This window comes from Theileria annulata, chromosome 4 (assembly GCF_000003225.4).
Source record: "Theileria annulata chromosome 4, complete sequence, *** SEQUENCING IN PROGRESS ***".
NCBI classification, from domain to species: domain Eukaryota; phylum Apicomplexa; class Aconoidasida; order Piroplasmida; family Theileriidae; genus Theileria; species Theileria annulata.
Window position 1 is genome coordinate 373,921 of NC_011098.1, and position 13,762 is coordinate 387,682.

Here is a 13,762-nt window from a genome sequence, read left to right on the forward strand (position 1 = left end):
ATTAATCTCTCTAAATAACTGTTTTATTACTCTAAATAACTGTTTTATTACTCTAAATAACTGTTTTATTACTCTAAATAACTCTAAATAGTATAAATAACTCTAAATAGTATAAATAACTCTAAATAGTATAAATAACTCTAAATAGTATAAATAACTCTAAATAGTATAAATAACTCTAAATAGTATAAATAAGTATAAATATCTCTAAATAGTATAAATAAGTATAAATAACTCTGGATAACTGTTTTATTACTCTAAATAACTCTAAATAGTATAAATAACTCTTTAAATAGTATAAATAACTCTAAATAGTATAAACCTCTAAATAGTATAAATACCTCTAAATAATATAAATACCTCTAAATAAGTCTAAATAATCTCTAAATAGTATAAATAATCTCTAAATAGTATAAATAAGTGTAAATATCTCTGGATAACTATAAATTACTGTTTTATTACTATAAATTACTATAAAATAATCTCTGGATAACTGTTTTATCACTATAAATAACCTCTAAATAACCCTCTAAATAACCCTCTAAATAACCCTCTAAATAACCCTCTAATTATCTCTAAATAACCCTCTAAATAACCCTTTAAATTACTCTAAATATCTCTAAATAAACCCTAAATACCTATAAATATCTCTAAATATCTCTAAATAAACCCTAAATACCTATAAATATCTCTAAATAAACCCTAAATACCTATAAATATCTCTAAATAAACCCTAAATAGTATAAATCTCTATATACCTCTATATAACCTCTAAATAGTATAAATAGTATAAATAGTATAAATAGTATAAACCTCTATATACCTCTATATACCTCTATATATCTCTATATATCTCTATATACCTCTATATACCTCTAATTAACCCCTAAATACTCTCTAATTAACTCTCTAATTAACCTCTAAATACTATATTTACTTGTTTTCAATAAATTCATAAGATTTTGATGTTATTAATTTAAAAATTTCTAATAAAATTGTTATAATTTGATAATTTTTATTATTTGTTTCCAATGTATTAATTATACAATCCCAAATTTCATAAATTCTTATACGGAATATATATTCATTTTTTATACATATTAATGATCTATACAATATTAATAATGTTATATATTTCATATTCTTATTATTTATATAATATCTTATTCTTGTTATTATTAATGTTATTATTACAAGTATATAATCACCTAAACCATTCATATTATCTACCACTGGATCAGTTTCTAGTACATTTTCCATATTATCTACCACTAGATCAGTTTCTAGTACATTTTCCATATTATCTACCACTAGATCAGTTTCTAGTAGATTTTCCATATTATCTACCACTTGACCAGTTTCTAGTAGATTTTCCATATTATCTACCACTTGACCAGTTTCTAGTAGATTCTCATTTTCTACTCTTTGATCAGTTTCTAGTACATTTTCCATATTATCTACTCTTTCACCAGTTTCTAGTATATTTTCCATATTATCTACCACTAGATCAGTTTCTAGTACATTTTCCATATTATCTACCACTAGATCAGTTTCTAGTATATTTTCCATATTTTCTACTCTTTGATTAGTTTGTAGTAGATTCTCATTTTTATCAATTTTTTTCTTATTTTCTTCATAATTTTCTAATTTTTTCTTATTTTCTAATTTTTTCTTATTTTCTTCATAATTTCCTATTTTTTTCTTATTTTCTCCAATTTCATCCATAATTCCGTTATTTTGATATTGATGAATATAAATTAAAATAAAATTAAATGTATAAAAAATATTTAATAATTTATTATCAAATGAATTAAATTGGATTAGATCAAAATATTTACAAAATTCGATTATAAGATCATATAATATTTTTATATTTATATTATTATAATATAATAATATATATATTATATTTGGTATTATATCCATATGAATATTATATATTATTTTCTTTATTATACTATTATTATAATATTTTATTATTTCACTTATTTTATCCATTGAATTTATTGAATTTGGTGTTGAATTTACTGAATTATCCGTTGAATTTACTAAATTATCCGTTGAATTTATTAATTTGGGTGTTAAATTCTCTGAATTGGGTGTTAAATTCTCTGAATTGGGTGTTAAATTCTCTGAATTGGAAGTTAAATTATCTGTTGAATTTTCTCTTAAATTAGTTGATAAATTTGTTAAATTCTCTTTTAAATTTACTAAATTCTCTTTTAAATTTACTAAATTCTCTTTTAAATTTACTAAATTATCTTTTAAATTCTCTTTTGAATTTGGTCTCAAATCTACCAAATTCCCTGTTGAATTTACTAAATTTTCTCTTAATTTTGGTGTTAAATTTATTAAATTGCCCTTTAAAGTCTCTTTTGGATTCTCTAAATTCTCTTTTAAATTAGTTGATAAATTAGTTGAATTTACTAAATTATCTTTTAAATTCTCTTTTAAATTTGGTGTCAAATCTACTAAAATTTCTCTTAAATTTGGTGTTAAACTTGTTAAATTCTCTGTTAAACTCTCTGTTGAATTTACTAAATTCTCATTTAAAGTCTCCTTTAAATCCTCTGAATTCCCTCTTAAATTCACTGAATTTGGTAATAAATTTGTTGAATTCCCTCTTAAATTCGCTTTTGAATCTACTAAATCCTCTTTTAAATTCTCTGATTTCCCTCTTAAATTCACTAATTTCCCTTTTAAATTCCCTCTTAAATCTACTAAATTCTCTGAATTGGTTGTTAAATTAGTAAATTTGGGTTTAATAAATTGTAAAAAATAATTATTTAATACAATTAATAGTTTGAATGAAATTTGTGATAATTTAATATAATCTGAAGTAATTTCTGGAATTATATTAAATAATAAATTTTCCATATCAAAATGTGTCAAATATTCTCCTTTCACATTTTTTATTATTGTTATTAATAATTCCATTAATTTTATTCTATACATTATTTCTTCATACTCATTTGTAGTTACAGATTCACCCGTAAATTCCCTAGTAGTTACGGTTTTAACAGTATATTGCCTAGCAGTTACTGTTTTACCAGTAAATTTAGTAGTTCCAGTTTTATCAGTAAATTTAGTAGTTTCACCAGTAAATCCCCTATCAGTAAATTCCCCTGTATATCCATCAGTAAATTCCCTATCAATACACTCACCAATAGATTCCGTATCATCAGTAAATCCCCTATCAGTGGATCCCCTAGTATATCCTTCAGTGGATCCTCTATCATTTGATTTGATATTAAAAAGATCATTTTGAAAAAAAATTTTAAGATTTAATAAATCAGAAATCTCATCACTTATTTCTGATTGAAATAAAGAAATAATTAATTCATTTAATAAAATTAATGTTCTAATTTTAATATTTATATTACCATTTTTATATACTACAATTAAGTCTGATATTGTACTCAATTTCATATCTATAGACAAATTATTAAAATATAACATAGAATTTGGATTTATATCAGTTACAATGGATTGAATAGTTAGATTAGATTGAACAGTTAGATTAGATACATCAGTTAGATTAGATTGATCAGTTACAATGGATTCATTTGTTAGACTGGACTGGACATTTGTTACAATGGACTGTACATCAGTTATATTGGATTCATTAGTATCAAATGTGTGTAATAAATGTTTATGATTTATTAATTTTTTTTCTAATATATTAGAAAAATCAATTTTTATATTATATAATAAAAATTTTATTACTAAATAATTATCCAAACTCAAATAGTTATGAGAATTAGACTTACTCAGATTTACCAACTCATTACAGTGCTTAGATGAGTCATCCAGATTTACTGTGTTAAGAGAATTTACTGAGTTATTAGGGATTTTAGATGAGTTATCCAGATTTGGTGAGTCATTACGGATTTTAGATGAGTATTGTAGATTGGTTGAGTGATGAGAATTTACTGGGTTATTAGGTAGTTTACATGAGTTATGACAATTTACTGAGTCATTAGGGATTTTAGATGAGTTATCAGAATGTACTGCATTATCCAAATTTAGGGAGTAATTAAGTGGAATGGATGAGTTGTCCAAATTTACTGAGTTATTAGGGAGTTTTCTTGAGTTATTAAGGAGTTGTGATGACTGTTGTAGATTGGTTGAGTTATCCAAATTTAGAGAGTAATGAGAATTTACTGTGTTATGAGAATTTACCAAGCCATTAGGGAGCTTAGGTGACTGTTGTAGATTTGATGAGTCATTAGGGAGAATTACCAACTCATTACTGAGTTTTGATGAGTTATGATAATTTACTGTGTTATTATCCAGTTTAGTTGATTGTCCCAGATTTACTGGGTTGTTACTCAGATTTAGGGAGTCATCCAAATTTACTGGGTTGTTATCCAGACTTACAGAATCATCCAAATTTACTGGGTTATCAGAATTTACTGGGTTATTAGGGATTTTGGATGAGTATTGTAGATTGCATGTGTCATGAGAATTTACTGAGTAATTATCCAGTTTGGATGAGTGTTTCAGATTTGTTGAGTCATTATCCAAATCTACTGTGTTATTAGGGAGTCTAACTGAGTTATCCAAATTTAAGGAGTCATTATGGATTTTAGTTGAGTGCTGTAGATTAGATGATTCATTCAGATTTACTGTTTTATTCAGATTTACAGAGTTATTATCCAAATTTAAGGAGTCATTAGGGATTTTAGTTGAATTACTCAGATTTAGGGAGTTATCCAAATCTACTGAGTTATTACGGAGATTGGTTGACTCATCAGAATTTACGGTATAATTCTGTGGATTGGATAAATTCTGTAAGAATAAATATGTATTAAAATATTTAATACAATTTACATCATTTTCATTAATTGATTTGGTTATAATATCTTTTAAAATTAATTTAAATGAAATTGGTGCCAATTGTATAAATTTACAAATTTCCAAATCAAATGTATTTAATATTACATTTCCTATTAAAATTTTTACTTTATTATCTAAAAATTCATATTCCAATAATTCACAACAAAATTTACTAATAATTTTATATCTATTCTTATATTTTATTATATAATTTATTATTTCTATTGTTTTTATATAATATTCGTTACGGAGATTTTTTTCCCTAAGATTTTCTTCCAGCAGCTTCTTATTCAGTGAATTTTCTTCCCTAAGATTTTCTTCCAGCAACTTCTTATTCATTGAATTTTCTTCTAGCAGCATCTTATTCAGTGAATTTTCTTCCAGCAGCATCTTATTCAGTGAATTTTCTTCCAGTGAGTTAAAATCCAATAATTTGTTAGATCCATTGTAATATTTGTTAAAAAAATATTTAATCCATATTGTTAATGTATTAATAGATTTATTAAATAATTTACAATTAAAATATATTAATTTATTAACAATTCTTGATAAAACACCAGGATATACATCAAATATATTTAAATTGGAAGGTATAGTTTCTAATGTTTCTAATATTTTAATTATATATTCTTCTATATTTGTTTGTGTAAATATTTCCAAAATTATATATAAAATTTTATTTAATATATTATTATCAATATTATATACATTTAATATTAATATTAAATATTCATCAAATATATCCAAATTTATTTTTCCATTTTGTCCATCTTCATATCCATCTAATCCATCTAATCCATCTAATCCATCTATTCCATCTAATCCATCTATTCCATCTGTTTGTCCATGAATTTCGGACCAGATTTTAATTAATGAAATTGATAATAAATTATAATTATATTCAAATTTATAATAATTTAATATATTTATAATTTTTAATAATATTTTAATATACAAATTTGTTAATTTTTTATTGAAATTATTTAATATTCTTGATGAAACAAATGATAAAATTCTATTTAAATTATCCAAAAATTCATTTAAATCTTCATCAATCAAGTTATAACTAGATAGTAACCTATTGGAATTAGATAGTAACCTATTAGAGTTAGATAGTAACCCATTGGTGTTAGATACTAACCTATTGGAACTAGTTACCAAATTATTAGAATTAGTTGTTAGTTTATTAGAATTAGTTGTTAGTTTATTAGAATTAGTTGATAATTTATTAGAATTTGTTGATAATTTATTTGAATTTGGAATATTAAATAATTCTAAAGATGACAAAAGTGATTTTAATGAATTTATTTCATCTTCATAACAATTTAAATGTAAAAATGATGAAATTGCTCTATTTAAAGAGCATTGTACTTCATATATATTTAACATTAAATGATTTAATAGATTCAACTCCCCATCCAATAATAAATTACTAATTAATATATAATTTTTTAAAATATTATTTTGATTTTAAAAGTTTTAAAGCTCTTTCTCTTTCAGAAGATTCTCTTGATAATCTTTCAGTACGTAATTCTTCTTTAGTTTTACGACGTTTAATATTAGATTCTACCAACTTAGAATCAGTGTTAGAATCATTAAAATCTGTAAAATCGTTAAATTCAGTAATTTTTGGTCTCATATACCAAGGTTTTTGTTGTTTTTTAAAATCTGGAATAACTTTAGGATTTTCTTCATCTACGTAAACATTGACCTTTCTAGGGCCTTTAAAATCTGAATTATAAATATAATGGCCACTTTTAATTAAATGTTCTCTTCTTTTAATATTTGCCTCTTCAGCTTCTCTTTCCTCCTTTTCAAAAAAATTAATATGACCCTTTGATCTTGTTACAGGTTTTTCTTCATTCAATTCGTGTAATAAATCAGTTTCTTCATTAAATTCCGGTAATAAATCAGTTTTTTCAACTTCTAATTCCTTTTGTTTATATATTTTTTTATCTCTTTTTAGTAATTTATTCTTAAAATCATCTTTAGTGTAATTAAGTTCAGTTTCCAAGTCAATATCTTTATTTTGTATATCCTGTGCTCTTCTTCTTAATTCTACTAATGAATCACTTAATCCTTCTCTTTTTAATTTTTCTTTATCATTGAGTTTTTTTTCAATATCACGATGTTCATCGAATTTTACTTGGTACTGACGATCGTGCCTATAAACATTCCACTTTTTCTGTGGAAGGATATTTAAACCACCATGTCCTCCCATTTTTTAAAAATATAAATTTTGCGATATTATAAAATTTTGATTAGCATGTTTGGAAATTCCGTAGCGGGTTATTAGATCCAGCACAAATTCATAATTCATTTCATTTATAGTCTAATACTATAATTATTACATGTTTTATACTAGAAATTTTATTTAAAATGACTGAGATCGCAGATGAGAGTAGAGATTTATCTGGTCGTCGCATTTACGTCGATGGCGTTTTTGACCTAATACATTGGGGTCATCTTAATGCTTTAAGACAGTCCTATGAACTTGGAGGACAGCTTGTGATTGGAGTAATATCAGACGATGATACTCAGAGAGCTAAGGGAATTTTACCAATTTATACTGATCAAGAAAGGGCTGAAATAGTCCAGGCCTGTAAGTGGGTGAATGATGTTATGGTTGGAGTACCATACGACGTCACTTTGGACTTTTTACTCAACACTGCAAAGTGTGATTTTGTGGCTCACGGAGACGATATCGCAATTGGCACTAATGGAACTGATGCCTATATGGAACCAAAAAAGGCTGGATTAATGATACATTTTAAACGTTCACATGGTAATTTAAACCTTATTTAACCAATATATACCTATAATTATATATATATTTCCGTATATAATGATAATTAGGAGTGAGTACATCATCAACGTTATCAAGATTAATAGAATCATTGGAGTATGAAAGATTTTTACATTTAACAAATGGTAATCATAAGTCAGTTCCATCAGATTTTGAGGCTGATCTTCTGAAGAACGAGAATGATTTGTTGAACGAAGGTTTAACAGAGGTTGAAACTACAAGAACTTATGAACATCACGTTTCATACCCGAGGTGTAGATTAAATTTAAATCTACTTTCAAAATTCATACCTAATAGAGAAAGACCAAAAGATGCCACAGTAGTATATGTAGATGGAAGTTTCGACTTATTTCATAATGGGCATGTGAGGTTCCTAAAGAAAGCAAGAGCGTTGGGAGATTATCTCATTGTTGGAATCTATGACAATCAAACGGTTAGAACTATTAAAGGCTCACCATTTCCATTCACAAACATGCTTGACAGATGTCTAGTAGTTTCAGCCATGAAGTATACTGACGACGTTATTTTAGGTGCTCCTTATAAAATCACTAAGGATTTTATCAAGGTAATTTTTACTTCTTAAAGTTGTTTTAGAACTATGGAATTGATATTGTGGCGGTTGGAAAGTATAGCGATTCCAGGCTCATCAATGTTGCTTCAAATCCTCTAGAGGTGGTGGAAAGTATGGGTATTCTGAGATACGTAGATTCTGAGCTCAAGACCACTAGTTCAGAAATCATTAAAAGGGTTTCAGACAGAATGGGTCAAATAAGGAAAAATGTGTCAGATCGCTGTAAAAAGGAGTTAAATCACTACAAGGATTATTACTAATTAACACTAGGAACTGGTATTGTTAATCTTTGCTCATATCCACTTAAATGTAATAAAACAATTATATAAACTTGATTATATATAGTAGAGTTTTTTTAACTATTTAGAGGTCAATTTTTTGTATATATTTCTCTAAAGATTCCCCCATACATATATTATACCTTTGAGTACCGCTTGCAATTTAAACCGGCACCTTAAATGCCTATATAAAGTTGGTGGTAATAAGGATTTTTAACATCTATGTATTAGCTATCTACATATGTTCGAAATTTGTAAGATCTTCTAAACCACTAGATTCGGTGGTTTTAAACATCAATCTCTCTAGAGATCACTCTGGTTTTGTTCATGAAGAATATTCTTATGAAGACGCAACGTTTCATGTATTTTATTCTGCCTATTCTTATAGGGTTCATCGAGTAGTTTATGACCTCAACACACTTTGGGACTGGGATAAGAAACCGGAATCTACATTCTGTTATGCAATAGTAAATTATAGATACAGGGGGAGACCTTTTATGTTTTATAACATAGTTGACGTTTCTAAGTTAAATCCTTGGAGTGGGATTCCACCTCGATGTCCCGATCTTGATGAACAAATAAGATACACTTATCAACAGCTAGTGAGTGATTTTGAAGCTGCCCTGGTCAATATATTCCAAAGAGTCTTGACAGAAAGGAATCAAAGAATGTTTGATGAAGTAAATGAATCAATTAGGCGTCGTGTTGATAATATAGAAAACTCTGTTGCAGAAGCTGTATGAAATGATCTTAGAAGAAATTTTCAATCGGAACCAATAGGAGGTCAAACAACTAGAGGATCACAACAGAGAGATGATATTTTAATAAGAAGTTAGTCAAGAGACTAACCTTTGTAACCTAACCACCCAGACTACTACTGAGACTTAACACTGAGATTAATATTTTAACTGTATAATTATTCATAAACAGATACTACATGCAAGAGTTTAGGCTATAAAAACAATAAATTTGGGTTGTTTATTAAATATAATACATAAATCTAGCTAATGAGTATATACAAGTAGATAAATCGTTAATTCTCAATAGGTAAATAAACGCCTGTATTAACTTGTATGTTCATTATAAAATAGTCATTACGGGTTTCATTATTGACTATTCAACAACAAATTCAGAAGTTAGAAATTGGGATAAAATATGAATAGGACCAAAGTAATGATGTAAATTAATGAGAAACATTAAGATACATAGGGGAAATGAAGTCGGGAAATTAGGTTAATTATACTACAAATTTGAGAACAAATAAGTGGACTATTCACTCTCACTTTACTAATGGTTTCCCCATATATGTATATTACATTTACATGATGAATAGGTATATTACATATGCCCCTAAAATGCCCATATAAAGGTGGTGGGTATCCGCCTTAACATAGCTTGCATATCAATTTTCCTTTTATCTTTCAATGTTGCTGAATCTCGACGATATAGTAATGTTAGAGTTCTAGATATTCATCCTACAGCAAATAATCCATATTTTATTAAAGAAGCTTATAAATACAAGGACGCAGTTTTTTATGTATATTATCCAGCCTACACTTATCGAGTTTCACATGTTGTTTATTACCGCGAAATTATTTGGAGTTGGCGACATAATATAAACTCTTCTTTTTGTTATGTTATAGCTAACTACACTTATAAAGGCCAAAATGCACTGTTTGCTAATGTCGTTCTCGTTTCCAGGAATAATGGAGAGAATATAATTAACTGTCCAGACCTCAAAAAAGAGATAAAATCGACTTATAAAAGTTTAAAGTTGGCCCATGAAGATAGTGAAACAATATCAGAAGATCAACTGGAATTTTTTCAACTTCTCGCAGAAATATTTAACATCAATCTTTTAGGAACAGATAATCAACCACAAACACAACAATCACCAATAGTATCAAATAATGGAACACAACAATCACCAACAGTATCAAATAATGGAACACAACAATCACCAACAGTATCAAATAATGGAACAAGGGTTTCTACAGCTGAGGGACAATGATCCCAAGTAGAAAGTGTAGTTTATCTTTAACACAATCAAGATGATTTTAATTTAACATTTTAAAAATAATATTTTAACACACGCATTATTACTTTAGATATCATTATACTCGTTGTGTTAGATAACTAGTACAAATCTGAGACAAATATAAATATATGTGAAAAGTAGAATAAACTAAAAATTATGGAATGGAATAAACAGTATCTATGAAAAAATAAATTAAGAATAAATCTTAAAAATGAAAACATTCTTTCCAGAGCATTTTCAATGGAATTATACTGTCAAAAAAAACGATATCATTAAGTTCATTGTTAAAATAAAATGAGTTAGAAACTAGGATACAATAAAGGGAACATAGGAAAAGTAATATAACTAATGAGAAATTTTAAGCTTCTGGTCAAGAAATAAAGGTAATGATTTTTAAATGAAGAAATCTTATAATTAAAGTACATTCGAGTTGATTATTTATTATTATTTTAGTTTTAATTTCCCCATACTTATGTTTTAGTTTTTCTAGTATATTCCATATTTGAGTTAATCTTAAATAATGGTAACATAAAGGTGGTAGGTATCAAATGTTTCAAACTCTTTATAATTATTTCTCTCCTATTTTCTAATCTTGTTCTTTGTAGAAACTACACCAACCCACTGGTTTTAAATGTCAATCCTCAATCTGACCATTCATTTTTTGTTGTAGAAAAACATGTATATGAGGATGCGGAATTTTGGGTATATTATCCTGGGTACTTTTTTTCCGTAGAAATGGTTGTTTATGATGATCATATTATTTGGGAAAGGGAATCTGATGAAAATGAAAGTTTTTGTTATGCAATTTTAAATTATAAATATAAAATCAATAATGTATTATTTTCGCATATTGTTAAGCTCACTCAATCAGATGGGCCTTATGTCACAGTTCCCTGCCCAGATATTGAAGAACATATCAAAAATTCCTTTTATCTTTTAAACACTCTTCATGAACATCTTGATACACAATTACAAGAAAATTCACAAGCAGATGAGCAATCAGAAACTTCTACAGATGACTATCAACTAAGTGTATTCCCTATTACTCCACCATCCGAAACAGAACCAACCAAAGGAACTGGTGAAACAAGTGCTTCCACAGAAGAGAGTAACTTATCACATCCAGTGGCAAATTCAGAACAATCGCAATCAGAAACACAGGATCAAACAGATAGTTTAATTCCAACATCAATTCAACCGGAGGAACAACAAGAAATAACTCCCGGAACCCAGGAACAACAAAACGAAGAGGAAATTCATGAACAAGAATCATTTTCTACACCGATGGGCAATTTATCACAGGAGCCAACAAATGAAGAACATTCACAATTAGAAACTGAGGACAATACACAATCAAATGATCATTCTGAAACATGTACTATACCCAATGACAGTACACTAAATGGACTCTATCCATAAATACCATACAGAATTCTGAAATTAATACACTAAGCTTAATATATTTCTCAATTTACATATATATTCATATTAATAAATTTATTCACTTTTATATATTAAAAATATAGAGATTTATTGTATTTTAATTTATTAAGATGATATTAAACTAGAAAGGGATTCTGAAGTCATATATTTGTAAATTTATTTTTTAGAAGAAAGTAAATAATTAAATTATAATTAGTTTAAAAAGATTTGCTGGAAAAAATCAAGAGAAATTTGAGGAATCGAATCCTAGGGCTACACCATAATAAATAATATTGTAATGACAATGCACTTGACTATATTTGGAAGAACATGTATACATTAAATGAAGAATATCCTAAAATAGTGGATATTAATATACATGAAATTTGAGATAAAACATGGGATAAAATAAGATTATTCCCAATTCCTGTTAAATAGCTCTCAAATCCTAATTACAAAATTTAAATTTGTATACTCGTAAAATATTCTCAATTTTGTATTTTATATATTATTTCAACTCTACACACCATGAGATGTGTTGGTTTAATTCTTGAGTACGTAAACCAAAGTTTAAAACAACTATCACTCATACACATTTTGAATCTTGCACATAATATTTAATTTAAAATGACGGAAGTCCTTAAAAATTCCGGTTCTGAATTAGTAGTATCGCAAAATAACGAAGAATTTGCAGACATGCAAACGAATCAAAAAAATTGCAATTTGGTCGATTTGAAAGACGATCTCCTTATTAAAAAGCTAATGAAACACTCTAGAACAGCGGGTTCATCATTTTTTTCATTTTCCGGATCCGTTGATGGTTCTGTGAAACCGGAAATAAAATCGCCATATCCAGGTATATAAATATAGTTTATAGATTTTTAGTGGTTAATGAATTGCTTGAAAAACCAGAGACTTATGACCCTAGATTTAACACGGGAACTAGGTCTAAACTTTTGATACTAAATGACAAACTACTTGGATTTGAACGCCAAATGGAAATCCAGTCTCGACAGAGGAGGCAGGCTGAAGAATCAAGACTATTAAACATAAATGAATCATTAACTAAATTACAAAATGCTATTACTCTGGAATCTAAAAGGCGAATGGAGACGATTAAAGCCCTTCACGGAGTAAGTTTGTACAAAAATATGTTTTCCAGATTTTCGAAAGTCAAATTAATTCTGTCCAAAACAAGGTGGAAAACTTGTTTATGCAGAAACTAGACCAACTGGATAATGTTATTCAGTCGTTGTCAGATAGAATTGACAACATCCAAAGCTACGTTAACGAGAACGAGTCTAAATTTTCGACTACAATAGAGTCCAATTGCATACTACTGGAAAAAACGCTGTCAAATCTTCAGGTATCAAATCTGATTAAAATTTCTATTTAGAAATGCTTTGAGGAGGAAAAACTCTCCAGACAAGAGAGAGAAGAGCAAATATTAAAAAGTCTTTCTGAAATTGAGCTCAAAACAGACTCTTCAATAAATGAGGAGTTGGAAAAGATCAATTCCGCCTATCATAATTTGAAGAATGAACTTTCAGATTTGAAGAAATTTAAACAGGAATCTGACAAGAAACTTAAATCCAAAATTCTGGATGAATTCTCGAGTATAAACAATGGATTGGTGATGGAGTCGAGGGCCAGAGAAGAGTCCGACAACGACATTGTGGAGGCACTACATAGTTATGCCAAAATTCTTAATGACTATTCCAACCTAAGTCCATCTCAATTCAAAATTAACTAATTTTAACCTGTAACATATTTTTTGTTTTTATATATTTGTATTTTACTAAATTTTA

General features: G+C 27.3%; 6 protein-coding genes and 1 pseudogene across 6 annotated transcripts, besides 1 other annotated feature; 5 read left to right on the top strand and 2 right to left on the bottom strand.

Moving 5' to 3' along the window:
• Positions 1-933: 933 nt before the first annotated feature.
• Positions 934-6,228, bottom strand: TA07150 (RNA-binding protein, putative; the record flags this gene model as incomplete). Its single annotated transcript, XM_947771.1, has 1 exon — positions 934-6,228. The coding sequence occupies one exon, from the start codon at positions 6,226-6,228 to the stop codon at positions 934-936; it is 5,295 nt and encodes a 1,764-aa protein (XP_952864.1).
• A 70-nt stretch (positions 6,229-6,298) lies between these two features.
• TA07155 (uncharacterized protein) lies at positions 6,299-7,060 on the bottom strand (the record flags this gene model as incomplete). Its single annotated transcript, XM_947772.1, has 1 exon — positions 6,299-7,060. One exon carries the CDS (start codon positions 7,058-7,060, stop codon positions 6,299-6,301), a length of 762 nt encoding a protein of 253 aa, XP_952865.1.
• A 158-nt stretch (positions 7,061-7,218) lies between these two features.
• TA07160 (CTP-phosphoethanolamine cytidylyltransferase, putative) lies at positions 7,219-8,476 on the top strand (the record flags this gene model as incomplete). Its single annotated transcript, XM_947773.1, has 3 exons — positions 7,219-7,624; positions 7,696-8,210; positions 8,240-8,476. 3 exons carry the CDS (start codon positions 7,219-7,221, stop codon positions 8,474-8,476), a joined length of 1,158 nt encoding a protein of 385 aa, XP_952866.1.
• A 185-nt stretch (positions 8,477-8,661) lies between these two features.
• Positions 8,662-9,237, top strand: TA07161 (annotated as a pseudogene).
• Positions 8,662-9,237: a sequence feature (possible pseudogene since no start codon found at the beginning).
• Positions 9,238-9,838: 601 nt separating this feature from the next.
• Positions 9,839-10,505, top strand: TA07162 (uncharacterized protein; the record flags this gene model as incomplete). Its single annotated transcript, XM_947774.1, has 2 exons — positions 9,839-9,863; positions 9,889-10,505. 2 exons carry the CDS (start codon positions 9,839-9,841, stop codon positions 10,503-10,505), a joined length of 642 nt encoding a protein of 213 aa, XP_952867.1.
• Positions 10,506-11,267: 762 nt separating this feature from the next.
• Positions 11,268-11,951, top strand: TA07165 (uncharacterized protein; the record flags this gene model as incomplete). Its single annotated transcript, XM_947775.1, has 1 exon — positions 11,268-11,951. The coding sequence occupies one exon, from the start codon at positions 11,268-11,270 to the stop codon at positions 11,949-11,951; it is 684 nt and encodes a 227-aa protein (XP_952868.1).
• Positions 11,952-12,581: 630 nt separating this feature from the next.
• On the top strand, positions 12,582-13,707 carry TA07170 (filament assembling protein, putative; the record flags this gene model as incomplete). Its single annotated transcript, XM_947776.1, has 4 exons — positions 12,582-12,810; positions 12,840-13,087; positions 13,117-13,320; positions 13,351-13,707. 4 exons carry the CDS (start codon positions 12,582-12,584, stop codon positions 13,705-13,707), a joined length of 1,038 nt encoding a protein of 345 aa, XP_952869.1.
• Between the last annotated feature and the right edge of the window lie 55 nt (positions 13,708-13,762).